Genomic DNA, 25,741 nt, shown 5'->3' with positions numbered 1-25,741 from the left:
TCCTGTTGTGATTGATAGGCATGCAATAAATCAACACTCTTCTCAGAGCTTCTCCTAATGATTTTGGTAAGTTCAAGAGGAATGCAATTTTTGAGATAAATATTTAATCTTTTGCCTTATTTAATCATAATGCAACAAATATTCATGTCTTTCATTTTATGGGTCAATTGCTTGCTTAGCATATATATCAAGTGAGCATTCTTTTGAAAGTAAACTCTTTTTCTTTCCACTGTGCCCTTCTTGAGTTAAATTCACGACCAGTCCCTGTTTCTGGTACTGCTTGAAAATTTTGCAGGCCTATAAAGATCAAATCAACCACAAGCTCACTAAAAGATGCATGGAGGAGAACACTGCTTGGGCCTGAGGATGCCAAGGAGAGACCATGTGCTATGAATAAATTAAATCCATACAAGGTACATATGGTAAAACATCACTCATTATAGGAGATTAAGTTGTCTACTGAGTTGGTATAAATGTTATAGTAGTAAGCCGCCGTCCATCTACAAAACCGCCAAAAAGCTATGTGAATTGCTTCCTTTATTTGCACTTTTACCTTTTGAGCTTTTTGAGCCTGCAAAAGAAACAAACGTTACAAAATTACTTCATACTTGAAATATAGAAACTGTGACTACCAGCAATAAACCACCATGTCACAACACAATCAGTTGGTTTCCTGCTTCGTGCTTGATATGTTGCAATATGAGTTAACTGTTGACAATAACTCATATTATGATGACAACAACAAAGGCAGTACACACCCACAACGGTGAAATCATAGTGATGGTGAAAAAGTGATGCTAATGACTATGTTTCACAAAGAATTGTAAAAATTTATTTGTAAATTTCAGATCTTTTAGATCTAACATTAAAAAAAAGTTTAAATTAAATTATCATATTTAAAATATTTATATTTTAAAATATTTGAATAATAAAATTATTATTTTATCTTCTCATAGTTAGTTTTTAGATCAAATCCTGTAAATAGATAATAAAATTATGTGTTAAATTTTAAATAACTAATCAGATATAAAGAGAGATTGGGTGCATAAAGCATGAAAGCATTGCTCTATTTAATATGATTAGACATATTCAATGTAAATCAACACATAAAATGCAGCAAAAAGGACAGACAGTTCAGATATTTACCAAACTTTCCTGATGAGAGACTAGTGAAAGCGTCTGTCCGATTTCTATGTAATCCAATCAAAGAACATATACACTGTACAGAAACGAGAGGGATAGAAAGATGACATGATCATCCAATGAATGAACTAGAAAAGGCTTTACATGCCACCCAACAAGGCATCAAAAGAACACGTTGTCTATGGAGCTCATCTGCTTATAACACAAATAACCATTGCTGGCGATGATTTTGATACCCATGATGATAGTCACCAGATAGACTAGCACTCTCTCTGTTAAGGAGCAGCTAAAATTCTGTCTAGAGACGTTCCCTGAACTCTTTGGCCACAAAAAACCAATTGTATAACCTACTGAGTTAATATGTGCATCAGCTTACATGACCAAGCTTCAAATTTTCAGTGATCAAGTTTGCAGCACCTCATGAGTTCTATTTAAGATTCGTCTTCAACACGACCAGTCTTCTGTTATTCACTGCTCACATGAAGGAATAAAAGGAGCAGCTTTGCTGTAGGCACCTGTGACTATATGAAAATAAAAAGAAAAACAGATATTAGCCTTTAGATTTATCACTTATAGAACAATGAATAAAGATTGTAACAATATGATATTTTAATTTTTAATTCAAGAAATAGAATTTTCCACAAAAAGTTTCTGACATATGCCAAAAGATAAACATTTTCTTAATATTTTTATTAGGGAGGAAAAATAAAAGAGTCAAGCATTCAATGCGTAACATTGTATCTCATACATGTGATTTTGCATAGATGAGCAATCAAATCCCATATTTCCAAATATGATCCATATATCCTGGGACACAGACCATAAAATACTTATTCTAGAAAAAGGACCAAATTAACAAATAAAATGTTCCAAAAATGCCTAGTTTTTATCTCAATTTTTGCATCTAAGTGATGTGGAAATCATAATCACTTGGTGGCAACAGTTGGGTTATACTGAAACTAGAGATACATAGCTTTATTTTAAGGCCAAAAGACTTATTCCCACTCAAGGTATGGTGAAATTCCAAACACATATTCATCAACTTTCAAAAACCTAAACACCCAACTTCCGTTAAAATTTTCTGTTAAGTTAAAGGCAAAATCATCATTTTATCAGTAATATTAAAAAAATTATAATTTTATCCTATTTTTCCTCCTAGATTTTAAAAACTAACAATTTCACCCCATTTTCAAATTTTTTCCAGTTTTGAAAAGTAGCTTTTTCCCCCCCAAATCCCTAGGTTTCTTCCCTTCCTCTCCAGCGGCCATTCAGCAATAGCGGCAAATTAGACGAGACTTCAGTAGATGTTTTTTCATCGACGGAGACAGAGATGTCTGTCGCTGTCTCATTGCAGCTATTGCCTTCATAAAAGAGGGAGGAAAGAAACCTAGGGATTTTGGAGGAAAAAGCAACTTTTCAAAATTGGAAAAGTTTTTAAAATAGGGTGAAATTACTAGCTTTCAAAACTTGGGCGAGAATATAGGATAAAATTATCATTTTTTTAAATATTACTGGTAAAATGACGGTTTTACCCTTACCCCCAACAAAAAATTCTACCAAAAGTTGGATAATGGATAGATGTTTGGGTTTTTGAAAGTTGACAGGTATATATTTAGGTTTTTACTATACCTTGGGTGGGAATAAGTCTTTTAGCCTTATTTTAATGATAATGGAATTGTATTGATTGAAAAAAAAAAGAGATGAAATCACTCTGTAGGGTAAAGTCATTTTGTGTAGATTCTAGAAGAGTTTCAATGGATAGTTAGTACATGTAGTACTCTTTCTGAATATAAACCATAGAACAGCACAATTTTGGCAATTTTGGAAATTCACCTCAATGATCTTAAAAAGGAGCTTCAAGTGATCCCTCCCAAGGTTCAGCACTTCCATTTGAGACATTGTCAACATCTTCTTCCATAGAAAGCCTGATATACTCTCTACGTGCAAAGCGATCCCACTCTGTCAAAGATGGATCCTCACGTTCCTGCTCAACAACAAAACTGTAAATGAGGCTATTTCAAAGATGCCTAAATTAGCACCACCCATCACCATTATGACATTTGTGCAATGACTAAAACACAGAAAAATGTTTAACGTACCTGGCGAATCAGAAATGGATCCCGAGATTCAAAGGCAATAAACTTGTTAAGATTGAAAAGGATATTGAAAACATTTCCTGATAATTTGCATCCCTTCAAGTCACGAAGTGTTATACAATCTTCCCTCTGCAAGCAAAATCATGTAGCCGATGATAAATTCATGATGAACAAGTAAATAGGAGAAGATCCTGGACTATCAGACAAAAAAAAAAAAAAAAAGACCTGTGGAGCAATCATGTCAACTATTTGACATAAAATATCCTCAAAAAACACAGGCTCTTGGGAAATGCATTCCATACGATGCAGCTGCTCCTCATAGAAGAATTGCATTTCATTAAGTGTAAGCACTCCATTTTCATCCAAATCTATACACTTGAACCTGTAAAAAGAACCTAATAAATGGTTGCAGCTAATGTAACAAAGAGGAACTGCCACTCAAAACACAAGAGCAAGTAAGTGTTACACATCACAACTAGACACAAAGAAAAGCTCAAGTACTACATAAAATGAAGTTCACAGAGGTTTGCATATAAAAATGAATTCAACCTTTATCTAATGTTCAAAGATTTCCCATCTTTCAGGTTTGCCAATATTATTTCATAATTAGCATCTTGTCACTATATTCAATTTGACAACTGCTATATTCTTCAACCCCTATTGCCTATCACATATATGTCTATTTTGTTAGGATCCAAAGTGCAAGATATGAAACTTGGATCTTTCATCAGAAAATATGAACTTTTGGTATGGGTTTTATATGACTTTGAACTCTCCAATCTTATCAACTGGCTTTTCCAATCTTATCAATTAGCTTTTAAGGTGTGGTTTTCTTAAGGTTTACGTCATTTGGTATCAGAGTCACAATTATGTCTCTTAGTTGCAATTGTGCGACATAGGGTGGTAATGCCATCATTGCATGTTTGCTTAGAACTAGTTGGAAGCTAGCGCACAAACAACCCATGTAGGTGTCAGGATTGTGAAACGTGGTGATACATTAGGATCCCAAGTGCAAAATATGAGACTTGGATCTCATATAAAAAAGTATGAGCTTCTATTGTGAAGTATTTATGGTTTTGGCTCTTTAATCTCAGTAACAAGCTTTTGAGGTATGGTTCTCTTGATACAACAAGGCATATAGTAGACCCAACAAGGAACACAAAGATTTAGCCACAAATAAACAGCTGTTTCTGATAGTACTTATTTTACTTATGGTATATTTCAAAGGAATTACTAATTGGTGAAACTGAAATTCCCCTAGAAAAAGATCAAAGTATATCAACATGAAGCTTTCAAGAATTTGACATGCTCACAATCTAGATATGATCATATGTTCCTTCCAAATGCAACATCAGTAGATTCGTGAAGGGAAATGTAAATTGACACTAAATAATAACAAGAAAAATGAACATCATGAGAATCCATCCATACACATGGTTACAAACAAGCTTGTATATAGTCTGAAGAGGCTGCTTTTTCTCAAAGTCACACAGAATTCCACAAAATTTTCTTTAACAAGAAATAAAATAAGGAAAGATGAAGAAAGCAAACATACCAATACTTGATACTAGGCTCAGATGATTTGTCTTCTTCTGAAAGAATGAAGTAAACAAAATCTTCATAATTCATCTTCCCTTCAACCCCACTAGAAAACTTCCTTGGGACCTGAGATGAATTGAGCCATAATCAAACCAAACTAAAACAACCTTGCCAAAAAATAGAAAAATAATTGTTTCCTCTTCAAAAGAGAAGTTTTTGATTTAAAAATTAAAAAAGAAGTTATTTTCAGACATAACTAACCTGTGAAAATATCCTATCAACGATCCTATACGTAAGGGCATGATTGCCATATCTGACTAGGTTCTCCTTTTCAATTAAGAAATCACGGTCCGTATCTAGTTCCCAAAACTTGCAGTATATAACATAAAAGTGCTCATATGAAAAGTACCTAGATGAGAGAGGAAACATATAGTCACAACATAATACTTTATGAACACTTACAACATAATAAACAAAAGATGCAAGTGATGTTCCAGATGGTCCAAACTCTTGCATCCATATAAGGAGAAAGCCAAATATGTAACTTTGAAATTATAATGCAAAGTTGTACATTCTGAATTTTATATAACATTGTATGCGAAAGATAGGGCTTTGCAATTTGAAAGATTCATGTTGCAGTGATACATTTCAGAAAAAGGCTTGGGAGTTTTGCTGGTCACTGTTTCTTTGAACTAATTCATGTAAAAAGCTCAATCAGAAGACCAACCTCAGAACTTTGTTAATGTCCTCTTCCTCATCTACATGTTGCATGGCAGCAATCAAATTTCCACGTTTCAGCTCCCCGAGGGTGAGACGACCATTTTCTGATCTATTGATATGATAAAATATTCTGTATATGACAGTTTCAGCTGGGCCATTAACACAAGTATTTATATAAGCACTATCAGTAATAAGTACTATTGAATGTGTAATGAACAAAAAAAATAAAAAAAAGAACAGAGAATAAGAACTTCCATGTGAGCTTTAAAGGGTCCATTGAAATCAAACAAGAATTTAAAGCATATTCTTATTACTGAACTGAAATTTTTTGAATGAGGAAAAAAATGTGAATAGAAAGCATGGATGGATTATTGTTGCAACTAGATAGCAAATAAATCACTTGACAAATGATTAAGCACGCACCATATCTTTCTTGAAATTCAGGTGTGCCATGTAGGAACTCCAGACCCGGATGGGATGCCAAAAGTTCTCGAAGGATAGGTTTGAAGTCACCCTTTATCCAAGTCCAGCAAAGGTTTGAGTATAAAATGGAGAATAAGAATTAAGTAAAAATACAAGCAAAATAAAGACCAAAGGCCCTTATGAATATACAATTACTGTCTAGAAATGCTCAGCGAAAATATAGGACCTGAAAAACAAACCTGAGTAAGGTATTCACAGTCTGGTTGCTTTAAAATTTTATATATTTTAGTTGCTGTATCCATTGTCACCATATTGTCATCAACCCAGTACCTAATAAATGCATCTCTACAGAAAAATGGTATGATTATGCGAATATGCAATGGTATTTATACAAAGAATGAATTGCACTCAGCAAGACTATGAGGAATAGAAGGAAATAAAGGTTTATTTGGCAAAATAAATTAGGAGAAGATAATAGTTCCAAAAAGGAAGCAAAACTCTAATGGAGTCCATGATTAATTACATCAAACTCCTCTGGTCATTTATAATGCTTTACAAAAATTAAGCAGGGATGGGACAGTGGTTGTGTAGCAAAAGTGTATACCTGGTCACTATGCCAGTGCAGTCAATGTCTATCTTTCTAAAAAGTGCAAAAGAGAAAAAGGATGGTAGCCGGCATATTTCCTTTGTAACTAGTTTAAACTCTGCATAAACAAAGAAGTGGCCTTAATTCCTTCCAAGGAACATCCTTCTTTCATTTTAAGTATAATAAGGACATTTCTAGGTCAAATAATCTTCTCACCATCAATCTGCAATCCGCCAAGAGGATTATTGAAACGGTGATTAATTCTCGAAAGACATTCTTCTTTTAGTTCCTTTGATGGAGGGTAGCCATTTTTGAAATAGAACTGCAAGCATATATCAATATGCAAATTAAAGTCTCCAGTATGTTGCACACAAGAAATTAAATTTTCCATGGAACTTAATACAAAAATATGAGGCACAAAAGCTTAAAGTTCTCTTGATAAACAGCAAGAGGTAGGCAAGGCTGCAACTGTGTGGTATAAAGTTAACTGAGGGATGGAAACTGCAGTAATTTTAGATTAACAGAAACAGAAAGGCAGTAAAGAAAAGAGGATTATAACTTGGTCCCATGCTGGAATTCCAGGAATCACTCATTAGAATCTCAGGCCAATTCCTAATAATTGGATGCATCACATGTCAAAGAATATGGCAACTCACCATACTAAAGAATTAAAGCGAAAAGATATTCTTCTGATACCTTATCTTTCAAAGCTAAACATTACAATTCCGATTGATAGCTTTCAAAAGAGGTCACCGTGACAATGAAGAACAGGCAGTTAAGTTTCAAACACTAGGGCCTTACAAGTTGCTTAGAAACAGCTAGTAAGCACAGAGTTCAAAAATCCTCCCAGAGGAGGTCACTGTAATTAAGGACTTACTGGCCAAGCTATCAGAGCTGCCGTGTAGGCAGCCATCACTTGACATGGCTAATATAAGGCTCTGGCTACAGAGCTAGTCATACACAGTTACACAAATTAAAGTCAGCAGAATCAAGTCAATAAAAGTCAGAATAGTATAAAAGTCAGCAGAATCAAGTCAAACCTGTGGTATGACTTCTTGCACCGGTTCAATGGAGAATTTTAATGGAGACCCAAGAGATGAATGGCTACTTCTCTGTTTTGAAATGCGAGGGGAATGGGGAGAACCAGAAGAACTTCTGGGTGAGAGTGGAGGTGTACTACCAGCAGGAAACGTTGAAGGCAATGAATTGCTCCCAGAAAAATTCACAGTAGAAGAGTTCCCAAGTCCATTAATCGGGACACCTGCCTTAGCATCAGCAATCAAAGATTTTACCTACACTCACATGACACAGATGAATTATTTGTTTAAAACAGAAACTACACACAGTAGCCAGAGATTATAAAGATCATCTACTCCAACGATCTTAGAGGGAAAAAAAAAATATTATGATGAAGTGAAACTTAAAAAAAAAATACCAGTCGGACGGTATCTGGTAGCGAAAGCCACCGAGCAAATAACTCCTCAGCAAGTTGTGGTCTCAGTTTGATCGTTAAAGAAGAAAGCTCTTGAAGCTGCAAAAGCTCGGGGTCCAAACAAGGAAAATCCTCCACTTCATCAATATCCATTGAATGGATATTCACCTCAGAAACCTAAATGTTCAATCCGCAAATGCAACAATCTACTTCTTATAAACCATCAACAACCACACATTAACAAGCTAAAATCATGACTAATCACATTCAATCACTCGTATTTCTAACTCAATTAACTTAAACCACGCTCCAAGGACCTCGGGCTTTAAGTAGTTGTTAAGAAATTACCGCTAATGCTTGCTCTCGGAACCCTAGGCTTGAACTAATCAAATCTTGAATGTTCCTTAGACGTTTCTTGAAAGCTCTCGGTACGCTTACCAGAGTCAACAATACAATTCAAGGTCGAACCAGAAACAAAGATTACAGAGCTCAAATGCAAGTCTTGAAACGGCAACATGCACCTGGCAGGGAAAGCACTCTCCAGGAACACTAGTTGATGAATTGTTAAAGAAACTGCGTTTTGATATACAGTTAAGAGATAAGTGTCTAGAAGAGAGGCAAAAAAATGAATAGGGGAAAGGGTTGAGGGAATGGTGTACGGTATAACTGAAACTGACAGAGCCCTCAGTGAGTGACTGGACAAGATGTAAGAATGAAGCGGCTACGGTATACATATATACGTAATTTATACGGTCTTCTTGACTTAGGTTAACTTAAAAGCGCGGTCGGACCAAGGTGTGGCTCATGCTTATCTTGTTTTCTCTCTCCTTTTTATTATTGGCCATTGTACTATTTTCACCCAAGAATTGTTGATCACCCAAATTAATATAGGATAATTATTAAAAATTTAAATATTTATTTATAAACTATTAAAATTAATAAAATCAGTTAGTGTTAGTGATAAAATTATTATTTAATTAATATTATATTAAAAATAATAAAATTTTATTTATTTTTTTATTAGTTTATAAAACTAATAATTTTCTTTTAAGATTATGTTTAAAAAAATCACATTTTTCTTATAAAGTTTTTTTCGTTTCTTCCCCTTTTCTTCTCAAACTCTCGTCGATGTCATTAATGAAAATGAAGCCATCATCGTCGTCAACAAAAACAAAGAGTTGTCTTCGTCTTTGACCACAGACGACTTAAGTGCAACGAAACCAAGGAGGTAAAGACGCGATAACATGTCACTTCAGTTCGTACTAAAGAAGGCGACCAAATTGCCAGAGAGATTGCATCGCTTAGTGCCAGGAGGGAGTAGGAGCATCAATAGGGAGAGAGATCTTGCTGAAGAAGCGGTCGAAGATGGATTTTGATGGCCAAAAATGTTGGAAGGAAAAAAGAATCCTTATAAGGGAAAAATGTCATTTTTCAAAACTTAAGTTTGAAAAAAAATTGTTAGTTTTTTAAATTAAAAAGAAAAATAATATAAAATTTTATATTTTTAATATTATTAATTATCTTTATAACTAACTGATTTAATTAACTTTAACAATTAATAATTGAATATTTGAATTTTTAAAACTTGATGGATGAGACTTTGGAGATATACTAAACCTTGGCTGGGAATATATCCTTTGGCCTTTATTATTTGATTTACGATAGAGACATTATATAAATAAAATAGGTAAATATTTGATATGTATTATTATATAATTAGATAAATTTATATAATTTATATGGTAGATGTATTTAAAATATGAAAATATTTTTTATATTGTTTATTTAAGCTAAATAATATTTTGTTTCTCAAATTTATTAAATGAGTTTTTGCCTTATTTTATATTAATTTTAGGTTTAATAATAATTGCACCATCTTAGTGTTATTATAATTGAATATAGGGTTGGATTCGAACCGAGCCAAGCTCGGCTTGCAGCCAGCTCGAGCTCGGCTTGCAGCCAGCTCGAGCTCGGCTTTGTTCATATATGGACGGTTCGAGTTCAGCTCGAGCTAGGCTAAGATCGACTCGTTTCGGGCTCGAGTTCGGTTTGACTTATTTTTCGTTATCAAAACGATGTCGTTTTGATCAAAACGACGTCGTTTTGTATAAAAAAATTTAAAAAAAAAATTTATCAAGCCAGCTCAAGCTCTATCGAGCTCGGCTAAGCCCAGCTTATTTCGGGCTCGACCGAGCTGAGCTCGAGCTGGCTCGACTTGAGTTCAGCCCTAATTGAATAGCACAATTTTACTATAGTTTTACCTTGAGAAAATTTTATACCACTTATTTTTTACAATTTTATACTCTTAAAATATTGTATTTAAGAGTATAAGTGATTTTAATCTTATAATATATATTTTGTAAAATGACAAAATTATTTTTTGACTATTAAAGTTAACAGTTAAAAATATTGTTTTTGATGAAGGGTGCAAAAATACTGTTTTCCAAGTTTGAAGGTGTAAAATTTATCAAAGAAAAGAAAGGGAAGGAAAAATGTCTACCTTATATTTAGTGTTCGAATTTGAAATGGATTCGAGTGTTTCCGAAAATGAGGGAGTAAAGATATTTTATGATAATTAGGGGGTAGAAAATGAATCTCACTTTTTAGAGGATGCAAATAGGTATAAGTTAACGAAAATGAAAAGAATAATTTATCTTATTTATTTGATAAAACTATGTATATTAATATTTATGCATAGATTTATAAGCATATAATTTAGTGTTAATTTCTAATTTATAATCACATAACTCACAACCATACGCAAATGGCCAAAAGACTTATTTCCACCCACCGCCTAATGAAAACCTAAATTCTTATCCATCTATTTTTAAAAATTTAAAATCTTACCCATCATTTAACTTTTATTATAATTTTTTATTAGAGTAAAAAATAAAACCGTTATTTTATAAAAAAATTAAAAAATTAAAATTTTATCTTATTTTTCTCTTAAGTTTTGAAAAATAATGATTTCACTCCAACTTAAAACTTTTCCTATTTAAAAAAAAGGTTTTTTTCCCCTTAAATCCTTATAATTTCTATCTTTTATCTCCAACAATCATATCTGACAACAGAAACCATCAAACAGAAGAGAAAAAGACGATGACCATCTCCCAACAAAAGAGATTCGTCGTCAACAAAGAGACATCATCGTCTTTTTGTCGATGTCTAAGAAGAGATCATCTCTTCCTAGATGTTGACAAAAAGACAACAACATATCTTCATCGATTGAGATGAAAACTAATCATCTCTTTGTCTCTTTATCAATAGTGAATCTCCTCTGTTGGGAGATGGTTGTCATCTCTTCCTCTTTTATTTGATGATTCCCATCATTGAATATGATGATCAAAGATGGAAGATAAAAACCTTAAATATTTAGGGGAGAAAAACCATTTTTTTTTAAATTAAAAAAGTTTTAGGTTGAAATGAAATCGTTACTTTTTACAACTTAAAAAAAATGAGGTAAAACTATAATTTTTTAAATATATTTTAATAAAATAATAATTTTACCTTTAACTCAAATAGAACTCGGGTGATGGGTAAGACTTCAAATTTTTTTAGGCCAAATGACTATTTCCCACCCAAGGTTTGATGTTTTCTCAAATATCCCCCCTTTAACTATGGAAATACCAAACACCCATCCATAATCGGTTAGATTTGACAGAACTCTAACGACTAAAAATTTTATCTCTTTTTACCCCCTAAACTTTAAAAACTAAAATTTTCCCTCAGCCAAAGTTTTAAAAAATCGTAGTTTCACCCTAGGGTTTGGTTTTGAAATCTTCGACGACTTCTCTAGCTCCGTTGCTGATGACCTCTCCCTCCCGAAGCAACCTCTTCTTCCGACGATCTATTTCCTCCTATTTAGAGGTTCGATCGACGTCAGAGAAGATGAAGAACTTCGTCTTCCCCGACGAAGTTTTTTGTCTCCCAAAGAGTCTCCGACGTCGATAAGACCTCCAAATGAGACGAAAGAGATCGCTAGAAGGAGAGATTGCTTCAGAGGGAGAGGTCGTCGGCAACAGAGCCGGAGAGGTCGTCGGAGATTTCAAAACCAAACCCTAGGATGAAACTGTGATTTTTTAAAACTTAGGCTGGGGGAAAATTTTAGTTTTTAAAGTTTAGGAGGGTAAAATTATATTCTATTTATTTTTAATATTATAGCAAAAATAACGATTTTACCCTTACCACCATTAGAATTTTGTTAAATCTAATCGGTCATGGGTGGGTGTTTAGTTTCCATAGTTAAAGGATGAAAACTTGATAAGACATCAAACCTTGGGTGGGAAATAGTCGTTTGGCCATTTTTTAAATATCTTTTTGGCCTATGCAAATTAATAACGATTAATAATAATTTATAGATTAATGATAGTTTTAAATAATTGCATACAAAATTGAGGAAAACCCTCCCGCAAGGTTTCCGCGTTCTTTCTCTGCACATTCATTCGCCGATCACTTTATTTCTTCCTCCTCGTTTCTCTAGTAATAATACAGCTCTATTACGGAATCTTCATAAAATACCAGAAAAAATGAGCATATTCTCCCGAAAACCTAACCCTAGAGGTACCAGACAATTTAAAATTTCACTAATTTCTTATCCACGTCGGATTAATTTGTCAGTAATTGCCTGAGATTTGGTTCGGGCACGAAAATTCGCGCGTTCGATTTTGTGTTGATTTTTTTGTTGGCAAAAGATTCAATCACAGTACTTGTTCTTTTTATAAAATTGGTTTTGGTTTTAATTGTAATTTTTTCTCTTTGATTTCAGAGGCTCTTCGAGAGAGCAAGCGAGAAATGCAACACGCGACCAGAGGTACTGTTTGTCTCCAACTTTATTAATTGAGGGTTTTTTATTTTTTTGGTGTTGGGACGCGAAGAATTGAATTTGATTTTTCATCATGACTATTTTAATTTTGATTGTTGTTATTATTATTGGTTGCTTATTGTTAGCATAGAATGTCCGAGGAGAGAGTGTTATTTTTCTCCGTTTGGACAATTTGAATGGAATTAAGGTTTTATTCAAACAATTATTTATTTCTTACTTGTATTTTTCCCTTGTAAATTTAGCACTTGGATATTCTTCTCTTTTGGGTTGTGAATAGAAGAATATCCATCTACAATTTCACCTAGCATCATTCTTCTATTCAGAATGCTGCAAGGTATTAACAGTTATCTACCTGTAGAAATATTGTTTTTCTTCCCTATATTATAATGTTTTGAGTTTGAAGCAATTCTGATACTAATATTGTTGTCTCAAATATTTGTTGCTTCAGGTATAGAGAAGGAAATTGGATCACTGCAATTGGAAGTAAGTCAAGAGTTTATACTGATGGATTGTTGTCGCCTTAACATGGTGCTTCAGATCTAATATATATTTTCTTGATCACATCAGGAGAAGAAGCTTGTTGCTGAGATTAAGAGAACTGCTAAAACTGGAAATGAGGTATATTTTGTACTTTAATCTGAACAGATAAAAAAAGTGACTATATAACCACCATCAAGAATGGACAAGTTATATTTCTTACTCCTTTCTGAAATTTCATAATTATCTCTGTTAATTCATTTCTTAGGGAGCGACTAAAATTCTGGCACAGCAACTAATAAGGCTTAGGAAACAAATAGCTAATCTACAGGGTAGTCGTGCTCAAATAAGAGGCATAGCCACTCATACACAGGTGCAATGTCAAAACCTCTTTATTTATTTTCATTGATTATGAAGTTTTATACGGTTCAACTTGTGATAATGCATCTGTGCATTGTGCTCTTACCAATGATTATGTGCTGTTCACAGGCTATGCATGCACAGTCCTCAGTTGCTGTTGGCATGAAAGGGGCTACTAAGGCAATGGCAGCTATGAGCAAGGTCTTAATGTTCCTATATGTATTATATAATGTAGTTTTGAAGTTGGAAGTATGAATATTGTTCATTTGTTATAAGATTACAACTAGACTCTGATAGCAAGCTCTGACTTTGAAGCTGCTTTGTAGAGTCATTACCAGTTAAAGTAATATAGACAATTGTGCAATATTTGTGATTTCTTCATTTGTCTTATTCCTAGTTCTTCTGTTGACATGTCTGTTATAATTGCAGCAAATGGACCCTACAAAGCAAGTGAAGGTTGTACGGGAATTTCAGAAGCAGTCAGCACAAATGGACATGACTGTAAGACCATCTTTTTTATTTTTAAATAGTTTAGTACTCTGAAGTTGGAGCTAGGTTCATATTTGCTTGTTATTCACATATTCTTGGAACTCAGCTGTTAACATTTATTGTTGCAGACTGAAATGATGTCTGAAGCCATTGATGATGCCTTGGACAATGACGAGGCTGAAGAAGAAACTGAAGAGCTGACAAATCAGGTTAGCTTCCAGTTAAAATGAAAATTTTCAATCGAAGTGCTTTTTGATAACTAAACTTTTACTAACAAGTTTGTTAATCCAAACAACTGTTGAAAGAATGTTGTTTAGTGATGGTCACTTACTTCAGTGTTTGTAAAACTGTAGATGGATGATTTTTAAGATCTAACATATTTGTGGATATTATCGCTAGATGATTTTTAGAATAATAAATGATAACATATTTCTTGTAAATGTTTCTTCCCCAGGTGCTAGATGAAATTGGTATTGATGTTGCTTCACAGGTTTGTGTAATGGTATTTTTTTGGTCAATAGGTAATATTTTTTTTAACTTATGCTAATTTGACACATTTGAACATTGGTAGTTGACGGCAGCTCCAAAAGGCAAGGTTGCTGGAAAAAGTACAGCTGATGCCAACAAGTATTTCAATTCCCCTCCTTTTATTTCTGCTTGAGATACCCAATTTACTTCCTTAAATATCTTGACGCACAAGAATTTTTCATCATTCATTTTGGACTAATGAAATTTTATCATAGTCTCTGGCCTTGTAAACATGGATGTAGTGGCAGTCGATGCTATGATTCCATAACCTTGTTTTACCTCAAACATAATGAGGAAGTTGAAAACATAACATGTTATAGTAAATCGTGTCATTTGTCTATATGTTTACTTAGTTTTTTATTCACTCTGCAGTTCGGGCATTGATGAACTTGAGCAGCGGTTGGCAGCTCTCAGAAATCCATGAGCTGAGGACTTCAAACCGAGCCCCATTTGATTGTCTTTCTGCTTCTTCTGCCTACAGTTTATCCCTGCAAGTTCATATGCTGTCAGATAGTCTTGGCTTTGTAAATGTCATTCTGATAGGTTACTCAGTATGGATTTTCTAGTTCATTATTGTACCTTTGATATTTATATTTGATAATTTGAGTTTGAATTTCAATTAATTAATATTGATTAATGATGAAAATTAAGATATATAATCATATAAACCACTTATCATAAGCACCGACTATTTTAGGTTAAGATGTATTTCCATTCAATGTTTCGGGAACTCTGTACGTCTACTAATGCATGGGATGTATTGCTATAAAAATGGCCAAAACCTTACCATTGCGATACCAATTTCACGAGGCTAGGGTTCCAACAAGCTTAAAGTACTACTCAAAGTTGGGGGGAAAAATCCATCACCTAAAGCACAAGTTGCCCTTCCCTTGAAAATAGGAAAAACACCCCAGCCTTTTGTGAAGTAGCATCAACCACAACCGGGGGGTCAACAAATTACCAACCACACAGTACCCGAAAGAAAGCAAAATTCTCTCTTAACATCGAGGTAGATTTGTTACTAATCTTCGTTTCAAAAGTAACATTTATTACAGCTACCCAGGTCTCGTATATAAATGAAAAATTCCATTACAGAAATTCCTCTTGCTTGGATATGTCTAAAAACGTTACAATGGCCTGCCTGAAGCTTCCGCATGCCAAAAAATATAGAACGAAAGAAAGAAACAGGAAGCAGGAAGTAGGAAAGGGCTCAGGAAATGTGGTACCAGTGAAATGACATGTTATGCCATTGACTAGATAATTTCCCATATACAAAAGTGAGAATATGACTTGAATGATTTGATTTCTTCACTTCAAAGAGTACTAATACATGCTTATGCAATATCTTCTCACAACCATTTACTCATCATTTCCTGATTGAGAGCATCTCAAAACTCCGAAGTGGATCATCATGGTTGCTTCTACCGCCAGCAGTGCGGGAGAAAGATGATTGTCTAGAGTCATATCCAGGTTGGGTCCTTTGTGTGGTAGACAATCGGCCACTGCTGGAGACTAATCGGCTAGAGCGGGACTCACTGAATTCACCAGATGAACTTGGCTTACTGCTTGAGATGATAGCCTTTCTTGAAGTGCTACCATATCGAGAGGAACTTTGTCCTTTATCAGTATCAGGAATCTGACAACCAAAAAAAGCCTTCATGAGAAACAAAGCTGAAGAAAACAACAGTTGAAAGAACAACTTGGTACTTCAGTTCCAATTTCGATAGTGGTGAAGGGAAACAAAATCAGAATACTGCTGCTTCAGATTTACTCATAAATCTGTAAATATTCTGTAGATATGATGTACTTGCTCTGATTGTTTTGCTTGCAGGATTCAGTCAAAAAAAATTTCACAAGCAGAGAATTTAGAAACATTGCTTCCTTTTTTCTTTCGATAACTAGCAATTATCAATAAACTTTCCTTAGAAAACAAAATATAACCCAAAGTCTGCATATAACAACACTCGATAGTAACATGTGCATGTGCCACCTTATCTACAGAGAATATTCTTAGTTCTCTTTCACACTGAAGTCTGAAGTAAAAATGGCAGTGTGACAACAATAATTAGTATCTCTAATGGAATCCATCAATCATCTTGACACTAGGTTTTTTAAATATGCAATACAGACTGTCCAAAAGGTACAATATCAAGCAAGAAATTTAGCAAAATAGTCTTGGAAATTTAAAACTTACCACCTGCTTGGATGAAGGTAAGTCCTCTGCTGTCTTGTGTCTTGTATGTTCACGATGCAGAGTACCAAAATTATTTTTTCTGGAAAATGCTTCAACTGCACCCGAGAATCTGTCTCGAATCTCTTTCCCAACTGGATGAGACAATAGTATCACAATATTACCAACCAAGATTTTGTCAGTATTTCCATAATTGTTGTTTAGGACTCTCAGTACTTCACACAAAATTCTTCAAACAGTTTTGTTTAAGGAATACTCCATTTCTTATTAGAAATAACATAAAGAATATATTTTTTTTTAAGTACGAACCCGATAACCTTTCTGGTTTCTCTGCAGCCGGTCCAGGAGCTCCAGCCACCTTCCCACTGTTATGCTGAAAAATAGAGACACAAAGTAATTTTCCTGTGCAAACAGAAATTTTCACCAACAAATTAGCAGGAACTTACCCTTCCTCTAGAGCTGGAACTAATCTGAGGGTACTTCAATACAGTCCAATCAAATACATAGTCGAACTGAAACCCTGCACCCAGGCAGTATAAAATATGTGGGGCAAAAATACAACTTTACACTCAATATATTTACACATACATGTATATGCGATTAAATTACAGCTGGAACAAATAACTCAACTTCCACCACTAAAATCTTATTTTTATTTTTTACATTGATAAGAAACTGAAATTGTTAAGGAAGAGAAAAGAGTTTTAAAAGAAGCCAACTAAATAGTAATAAACTGCCTTGTCTATGTCTGTGGTGTTTATATAACTACTTACTAGATAAAAGGAGTAATTGTTGGCCCACAGAAAAACAACTATTGCCACAAAAACATCTTATTATATAGAATTAAGGTTCATGGATTTGGTACACTGAATAAATTGATCCTCCATCACTAAACTAGATTTTCCTTCCTCTTCACATTTATCCTTTGGCATATTCATAATGAAAAATACAATTAACTCTTGCAACAAATTTAATGAAAAAGATCCCTTTAGTTTAGTCTAGGTCTCTTATAGAAGTTATCTCAACAGCGAATATTGTGCAAAATCATAGGCTATTTTTGAGTAATATTATGCATTTCCTATTTTATATATATATATATATATATATATATATAGAGAGAGAGAGAGAGAGAGAGAGAGAGAGAGCAATTCTCTAGTAAGAACCATCCTAATATAATTATGTTAGGGCCATAATTATTCACTATTGGTGTAAATATGATTTAAGTCCACTAGGTGGATCCAATGGAATTCAAACATGGTCCTAATATAATTATATCAGGTCTTTCGTGACTAGAGAAATTTCGTATGTATACACACACAAACACTGACACACACATATATGAATATAAGCTTTCCTCATAATTTAAGTTGTGTGCAAGGCTAATTATACATAAATATTTTCAATTAAAGGCAGAACCTCAGAAAGAGAAAAAATACAGCTATGGTTGGTCATTCACCTTCTCGAATAAATAAGTCTCGGAAAAGCCTCTTCAAATATGAATAATCTGGTTTGTCCTCAAACCGCAATGACCGACAGTAGTGAAAGTATGAAACAAACTCAGATGGATATGATTTACAAAGCATCTGTTATACAACCATAAACAATAGACCAGGCTGCGTCAGAACTTGAAATCTAATGCTGTCCCAGTAATCAATTGGGCCACACGGCCACAAATAGATAGTTCAAATAAAACACACAACATATTTGAGTAAAGAACACAAAGTTTTATCATGAATGGAAAATTACAGACAGCTTTTGTAAGGTTGGATTTCATGGGTCCAATTCCAGTATGGACATTAAGACAAGATAGGTTCAAGCCTGACCCTGTCTTTTAAACTTTGATGACATGCCAAGATCTACAAAGATATAGGATCAGGCAACAGCCATCCATTTGGCAGGGAGTCAAAATTGCAATCACATTAACCAAATTTCTTTAATGGGTTCAAGGCGAAAATTTTTTCCCAAGGAATCCCTTATTCTAAAGGGTGAAGTAGAACAACAAACCTCTATTGGAGTTGACACCTTCTTTTCACTGATCTTATCATATTTTTGCTTTTTTGTGCCAGCTTTTAGTCCTTGCCAGGGAAGACTGTAATAACAACACCAAACAAATAAATTACTAATGCAAAAGTCGGGAATGATTTGCAAATGTATCAAACATCAAGTTCAAAAAATTGAATAAAGTGCACAGCTACTCTATACTGAACCTTCCTCTAAGGAAATACATTAGGACATAACCAAGCGACTCCAAATCATCCCTTCGGCTTTGCTCTGCAAGCAAAATTATAACACAGCAACATAACTTATGAGTCCTATAAATATAAATCTGTCAAATTTCTTATTCCTGTAATTAGAAGGAGCTTTATCACTACACATAAATAACTCACCAACACCAAGGTGGGTGTTGACACTTGCATAGCGAGCTGTGCCGGTGAGATTCTTATTTTCCCTGTGGCAAGTAAATCAAATACGTAAGAGGAAGGATTTATGCTAATCACAAATGAACCAAAGCTTGAATTGTGGTTAATTGTATCCAACTTTAGCCTCCCTAACTAGGTCCAATGCAATTGCCATCATCTTATCATTTGATGATACCAACAAAACTTAAAATTTTACTTCAAACAAAATACAAACAATGTACATATCATTACGCCATTCTTCATTTAAAATGGAAGAACCTTGAAGCGTAACGAAAAACTTGAAGCATTAAATCGGAAGAACTGTGAAGACCTACTGACAAGCTCCCTGAAAAAGGGGATGAATAAGCCAGAAACATTCTTCTGGTTTCTTTCATCGATAAACATATATCACACTACACAACATATAATTATTCCAATCTAATTGTGAAAATTTACTGAAAAAGTCCAAAAAAAAAAAAGACACACTTTTACCTGTATGCAATGTGCCGGTGAGTCTGAAGATCCCTATACTTTTTTGCAAGGCCATAGTCAATGATATAAACCTGCATTACAATAATAAAGAGATATTATTTGATTAAAAGTAGAAGCAAGAGAAAACTTCTTACAGTATAATTGGAGCATGAATTTTTTAACGAACAGATGATCTGTAAACAGAGAGTGAGCACTCGCATCCTCAAAGAATTCTCAAGATAGACCACTTGCAATCTGATGAGCATGAACAAGTACTTTAATTTGCTGATGTGATGAGAAAAACATAGGAAAAGTACCTGATTCGCTTTGCGGCCAAGGCCCATTAAGAAGTTGTCAGGTTTTATGTCACGGTGAAGAAAACCTCTTGAATGCATGTATTCAACTCTATTAATCTGAACATATAACAAAAATGAGAAGCATTTTTTAACGGCTCCAGAATCAGGCTTTGATTAAGAAGAGTTGCATGCACTTACTAATTGATCAGCAAGCATCAACACAGTTTTCAAAGTGAACTTCCTATTGCAATAGTTGAACAGATCTTCCAAACTGGGCCCAAGCAGGTCAATAACCATGATATTGTACTCCCCCTCAACTCCAAACCACTTGAGGTGGGGAATTCCCGCTTCATTTCCAAAATTTATGACAAAACATAGTGAGCTTCAAAATACATTGCTCCATAGGGAGGATATATTATGGAAAATGTAACAACTATGGAAGATGATAAGCTATAGTTCTCTACAGGCGGCTATTTGGATCAACCGTGAATTTGAAAGGGTTATATTTGTAAATAAAGTGAATATTGGTTCCCATCAGACCCACCACTGAAGGGTTTTCAATCCCCTCCACTCAAGTTTTTTCTTTTCCTAACTGTAAGAAGATAGTAGCGCTACAAAAAGGTTTTACTTCCAAAAGTAAACAACCAGTATATAATAATTCCTGTGAAATGTGAGTGTAAACATACAAGGTGTATGTGCATGTTAGCAGGGGAGTTTGTACTTTCCACATTATCCAGTCAGCATAAACACCTTGACTATTATATATTTGTTTGAGATTGCATGCATGCATTTGCACTGTGAGTGTGTGTGGGTGGATGGGTGGGGGAGAAGAGGAAGAAAGAGAGAGGCATACTTCCTCCTTGAAGAAGCATGTACAATTTCGACTCATAGTGAAGCTGTGGATGCTTGGTCTTCACAGGTTCCTAAAATTTATCACAATAAGAAGAAAAAAAATTATAATAAGGATCTGCAAGAAAAGAGCATTGGGCAACAACCACCGGGCAAGTCTAGGAGGGAAAACAGTTAAGCATAGAGGTTTAACATAAAAATTAAAAAAAAAAAAAGATGCACCATCAAAGAAATCATCAATTTTTCCTTCATCGTGAATGATGACATATAATATCAGATTAAAAACAAAAAAGTTACAAATGAGTTCAATAAATGTTTAAAGTAATACCCCACTCTTCCAATTATGTTCAATATAAAGAAACCTCTTGCGAATGCATTGAATTCCAGAATTGGGACACTATTGGACCCTACAACCAAGAGAATTTGAATGTCTAACCTCTTAATTGGTAAGCAAGGCACGGAAACGGAAACGGAGAAACGTGGAAATGCGGAAACGGAAACGTGGAAACGCATTTTTAAAAAAATATAGGAAACGAAAACGTGGGGAAACTTATAAATATAAAAAATATAAGGGTTTTTTTATAAATATTAAATTTTTTATGACAAAAATACATAAACTTGTTTAATGTAAAAATAAATAATAAAAAAAGAATGAAGAGAAAAAATAATATAAAATATAATCATATAACTTATTGTAAATTGTTCTTGAACAAAAATATGTAGATATTTTAAAAAAAAAGCAATAATACACATCAATCTATATGATATGTCGGGGAAGAGATGAGTACCACATCGAAGAGTAGAGAGGAGATAAATTTAATATGAGATTTAAAGATATTTTCAGTTTGAAAATACGAAAGATATGTGTTTAATCGATTTCATGATTTTTCTTCTAAAAAAAACGTGTTTCAAAATTTTTCAAAAATTTCGAAATGACCCCGAAACGTTTCCTACAAGTTTCAAGGAGTTTCGGAAACGGAAACGTTTCCGAAACGTGGAAACGCATCCCATTGTAAGTTTCCGTGCTACTTTGGTACCATGTGAACCAATCCCTTAGGTTCAATTTCATTCTTAGCTTCCTTTTACCACTCAGCTGGATATTAAGGTTCATTAAAAAAATTCAGAAAGAATGACTTCCTAGTGCTTTTCATGTATATCTAGTAGCACAATCAGATTCTGAAAACAGATGTAAATTGCCAAAAACAGAGCATGTTAACTTCTAAAAATAAAATGTAATTGGAACTCCTAAAGCTGACCGGTCACAAAAAATGATAAAAACAAGAATTAAATTTCTAACAATTAATTAATGAAGCTGTGCAGTAAAGTGGATGTATACATAAACAAAGAAATCACCATCACAAATATAGAAGGAAAACTAAACCATAATCATCAACAGACCCAAACAAATTACATACCAGTTTAACAGCAATTTCTTCTCCAGTTTGGATATTGACACCTACAAATAAACCAAACAACCACAAAACACAAAACTTTAATATACAAAAAAGGAAAAACCTACATTGTTAATAAAAAATAATGAAATTACACTAAGACATTACCTAAATAGAGTTCTCCGAACGAGCCATTCCCAATCTTCCTCCCAAGCTTAAACTTGCCCCCAATCACATGGTCCATCTTCAATCTCTCTTCAATAAACCTCAGAGAGATAGCTCAATCTAGTGGTTTTCCCAGGCAGATTTTAGCTTTTTTTTAACCCGGATTTGTGATCAATTTAATGATAATCAACAGATTTGCCAAATTTAAACGCCCAAAAGTCAAAAGATCTCCACTTGAATCGATCTTATACCAAATTGATAATCAAATATTGTGGCATGTAGCAATTTATTAGCATTAATAAAAAAGAATAGCCAAAATGAGAATAAAAAACCAATCGAATACCCAAAATGAGGATGAAATGATTATCAGAAAGCTAAGAAAGAAAAAAGAACATCTTCAATAACTACATTGCTTGCAACCAAAACCCCCAAATCTTAAAATTGATAAATAAATGGAAACCCTAATTTTTGGAAGAAATCCAGCCACATTGACCAGAAATTCAATTGCAGATGCAAGTAAAACAAAAATGGAGACGATGGTGGAAATTTAAAATGTTGGAAGACAAGCCGAACAAAAACAAGTTTTGTTTTATGATAAAAAATTAGAAAGAAAAGAGAAGAAAAGAGAAGAGAAAGAGAAAACAAAGAAAGTGTTGTGAAAAAACACGAAGACGTGTTGAAAACAGAGAGAGAGAGAGAGAGGGGAAGAGATGGCGAAAGGCAACAGCTTGGTTTAATTTAATTAATGAGCAATATTATATGTACTTATTTTGGGTACATAAATATATATATATTTATATGTGTCATCATATGATTAGTTATTGTTTTATTCTTAATTCAAAATCATTCAATCATATTATGACACATATAAATGTGTATATATTTATGTACCTAAAGTGGGTATATATAGTTTTATTGTTAATTAATATATCAGATTTCAAGGAAAGCAGTGAAGGTGACGTGGCGGATGTGTATTGTGCCGCCTCGTGCGTCCATTTTTGCTTTTAATTTGTCTGTCACTTTGATTTTTAACTCTGTCATCATTTTGACCCGGTCCATTTGGGCCCATTTAGTAAAAGTCATATCGGGTTGATCATTTCAACCCACTTTCAACCTATCCAGTAACCATGGGTAAATAACAGGCATGTTTCTTTCAATGGGTTTTTAAAAAAATATGTTTTCATTAAAATTTTAATTTCATTGATGGTTGGTGATTTGGAGATTTAGCTGCTCCCTCGTAAGAAGTAAAAAGGTACAGTTGTTTTCCTGTTCCTTTGTCTGTATAAGACAAAAGCTTATTCACTCTATGTAACGTGGGCTGGAAACTAACCACACCGGACTGCCCAGCTAGCTACCTAGTTGCAATATTGAAGCATGAGAGGTCCAAGCAGATGCAGTAAACAAGCTAGTATCTTTCCATCCAAGCATGAGTGTTCCTTCTCCTTGAACGAGGCTATATCCATGAGGCGGAGGGAACATGTTTAGTATAAGTTGTGCCTGAGCCATTGAGTTGCTGCTCATTGGAACTTGCATAAAGCAATTCCTTGAGAGCTTGCTTCTCCAATGCCTGAACTTATCTTCCTATTGCCAATATGTTGTTTATTTCTCTTTAAAGCAGACAATGCTCAACCCCATGTCTACTCGGATCATCGCTAGGCAAATATATATGCTCCCAGTGAATCAAATAGGGTTGATTAGTAAAGCAGAGAGCTTACAAAACGGTCCAGGAAAGATCCACCATAGGAGAGTTCTTGCTCAACTAATGTGATAATAACTCTTGGTGCCAATTCTTCTAGGAGTCTCATTGTTTTCCAATTGGCTCCTGTGGCATCATACAATGAATGTTGCAGCCAATGCACGGCTAATGAATTGATAACCCTACTGGCCATGGCCCTTGCAAAATAAGCCGCAACCCTTTCGGCGCAAGAAGGACCCTATGGTGCAGCCATTTGAGTGAGCTCAAGTGACATTCTATGAGCTTCACCAAGATCATCAACCTAAATAGCTAGCAACCGCACACTCCAAAAGGAGGGTTTTTAGGCTTAAACCCTTGTTCGTCTAACCTATTCAATCCTCTACTACTTGATCCACTTTCACAGATGCTTGTTTAGTTTCCAAGCTCATTACTCCATTGTAGCTCTTCGCCGCCATTGGCATCAAAATAACTTCTCTGTTAGCTTTTCTTGGCCTTAAGTCACCTTACTTAGCATGGTGGTGATTTTCTGATAATTAATTAACTCAAATTTATATATGGGATGTAATTAAAAAGCAGTGAAAAAGATTGAGGTCCGAAATCTTTAAATCAAAAGACAGAAAGATTTAATTAGCGAGTAGATTTAGCAAGACGGTGAAAGAACGACTACCCTACCCACCATCTAAATTACTAGTTTTATGATTACAGTAAAGCCTTCGAATACAACATCCGCATTACAGAGATATGTAAGTGGGTTCAGGATGATTTGACTCATGATATCATCAATAATGATACGGTAGATTAAGAGCTTACAGGGATTAGGATGAAATGATTGGTATGCTCATTTCTATAATCTAGAATAAGTCAAGATAAACGTTGAAGCTGGCGGCTGATCACATGGCAGACAGAGAGGTCCTGTCAATAAAAATATACATATATATCCACTTTCTTGTAGCCAATAGAATTTTCCTTTTTGGTTAGTTGTCTTAGCATTATACAGAGTAGAGTTATTTTTATAATTTTTTATATAATTTTATATAAATAATAATGTATTATTATATAATTAGATAATTAAAAATTATATATATAAATTATACGTATATTGTTATTGATATGACATAATATAATTATACTAACCGTGTCTTAAATTTAAATATTATATAAAAACCCTTTTTTCACGTGTTGTTATACCTTAGACTTTTCCATCACTAGGCACAAAATCCATACTCTTTCCTCCCAAAAATTAAAAAAAAAGAAAGCCTAAAAATAATTATTCTTTTAAATATTTTACTTTAATCTAAAAACTTATAATTTAATTTCTATAATCCTAAATTTAAAAACTTTAATGTTGCAAATTTATTACCCTCTCAAACTCTTTCATTATATCTTTAATTATGTCTAACCTTTTAGAATTGATCGACATATTAAAGAAGTTCATTGTGTCCATGCAATACTTAGGACTTGGAGATGTTATCAACGACTTATTGTTTTTTCTTAAGGTGGACAAAGAAGTCATAAATTGATTTTTATGCAAAGATCTTATCAAGTTTTTTAATGTTGACAATGGTGGAATTGACGTTTTCGTTGGATATGACCACATCGACAAGGATAATGATGGCCATTTTGATGTCAATGAAATTATGGCACAAGGCAAAGGGCTTGAGGATGAAA

At 33.9% G+C, this 25,741-nt stretch overlaps 3 protein-coding genes across 4 annotated transcripts; 1 reads left to right on the top strand and 2 right to left on the bottom strand.

Moving 5' to 3' along the window:
• Positions 1-338: 338 nt before the first annotated feature.
• LOC123216228 (serine/threonine protein phosphatase 2A regulatory subunit B''alpha-like) lies at positions 339-8,641 on the bottom strand. Its single transcript, XM_044636626.1, has 14 exons — positions 7,943-8,641; positions 7,548-7,799; positions 6,724-6,829; positions 6,526-6,625; positions 6,161-6,266; positions 5,922-6,012; positions 5,506-5,647; positions 5,040-5,187; positions 4,795-4,904; positions 3,465-3,621; positions 3,243-3,368; positions 2,977-3,127; positions 1,147-1,664; positions 339-571 (listed from the first exon to the last, which is right to left on the bottom strand). The coding sequence occupies exons 1-12, from the start codon at positions 8,090-8,092 to the stop codon at positions 2,987-2,989; spliced, it is 1,629 nt and encodes a 542-aa protein (XP_044492561.1). The 5' UTR covers positions 8,093-8,641; the 3' UTR covers positions 339-571; positions 1,147-1,664; positions 2,977-2,986.
• Positions 8,642-12,299: 3,658 nt separating this feature from the next.
• Positions 12,300-15,238, top strand: LOC123216219 (vacuolar protein sorting-associated protein 2 homolog 3). Its single transcript, XM_044636617.1, has 11 exons — positions 12,300-12,499; positions 12,705-12,749; positions 13,210-13,244; positions 13,329-13,379; positions 13,507-13,611; positions 13,728-13,799; positions 14,028-14,099; positions 14,216-14,296; positions 14,542-14,577; positions 14,659-14,714; positions 14,988-15,238. Exons 1-11 carry the CDS (start codon positions 12,466-12,468, stop codon positions 15,037-15,039), a joined length of 639 nt encoding a protein of 212 aa, XP_044492552.1. The 5' UTR covers positions 12,300-12,465; the 3' UTR covers positions 15,040-15,238.
• Positions 15,239-15,606: 368 nt separating this feature from the next.
• On the bottom strand, positions 15,607-23,087 carry LOC123216218 (casein kinase 1-like protein 6). 2 transcript variants are annotated; one of them, XM_044636616.1, is made up of 14 exons: positions 22,381-23,087; positions 22,237-22,277; positions 20,826-20,895; positions 20,171-20,319; positions 19,994-20,089; positions 19,698-19,768; positions 19,194-19,255; positions 19,014-19,077; positions 18,811-18,895; positions 18,263-18,389; positions 17,253-17,326; positions 17,116-17,179; positions 16,813-16,940; positions 15,607-16,251 (listed from the first exon to the last, which is right to left on the bottom strand). In XM_044636616.1, exons 1-14 carry the CDS (start codon positions 22,454-22,456, stop codon positions 15,982-15,984), a joined length of 1,377 nt encoding a protein of 458 aa, XP_044492551.1. In that variant the 5' UTR covers positions 22,457-23,087; the 3' UTR covers positions 15,607-15,981. The 2 variants fall into 2 exon arrangements, with proteins under 2 accessions (XP_044492551.1, XP_044492550.1); XM_044636615.1 differs by having other exon boundaries at positions 16,810-16,940; positions 22,381-23,084.
• Between the last annotated feature and the right edge of the window lie 2,654 nt (positions 23,088-25,741).

The sequence above is a fragment of the Mangifera indica genome, chromosome 5, assembly GCF_011075055.1.
Source record: "Mangifera indica cultivar Alphonso chromosome 5, CATAS_Mindica_2.1, whole genome shotgun sequence".
In the NCBI taxonomy this organism is placed as follows: Eukaryota; Viridiplantae; Streptophyta; class Magnoliopsida; order Sapindales; family Anacardiaceae; genus Mangifera; species Mangifera indica.
Note: the sequence above shows the minus strand (reverse complement) of the source record. Positions and strands in the feature narration are given on the sequence as shown.

Excerpts from the sequence above, each read along its gene's own strand:
- LOC123216228 (XM_044636626.1), bottom strand. The coding sequence starts at position 8,092 with ATGGATATTGATGAAGTGGAGGATTTTCCTTGTTTGGACCCCGAGCTT. Across the intron at positions 6,830-7,547 it reads TGCAAGAAGTCATACCACAG|TTCTATTTCAAAAATGGCTA; the intron begins GTTTGACTTGAT and ends ATATGCTTGCAG. Across the intron at positions 3,128-3,242 it reads ATCCATTTCTGATTCGCCAG|GAACGTGAGGATCCATCTTT; the intron begins GTACGTTAAACA and ends GTTGTTGAGCAG.
- LOC123216219 (XM_044636617.1), top strand. The coding sequence starts at position 12,466 with ATGAGCATATTCTCCCGAAAACCTAACCCTAGAG. Across the intron at positions 14,297-14,541 it reads CTGAAGAGCTGACAAATCAG|GTGCTAGATGAAATTGGTAT; the intron begins GTTAGCTTCCAG and ends TTTCTTCCCCAG. Across the intron at positions 14,578-14,658 it reads GTATTGATGTTGCTTCACAG|TTGACGGCAGCTCCAAAAGG; the intron begins GTTTGTGTAATG and ends GAACATTGGTAG.
- LOC123216218 (XM_044636615.1), bottom strand. The coding sequence starts at position 22,456 with ATGGACCATGTGATTGGGGGCAAGTTTAAGCTTGGGAGGAAGATTGGG. Across the intron at positions 19,256-19,697 it reads CACCGGCACATTGCATACAG|GGAAAATAAGAATCTCACCG; the intron begins GTAAAAGTGTGT and ends TACTTGCCACAG. Across the intron at positions 18,390-18,810 it reads AGGTGTCAACTCCAATAGAG|ATGCTTTGTAAATCATATCC; the intron begins GTTTGTTGTTCT and ends GTTGTATAACAG.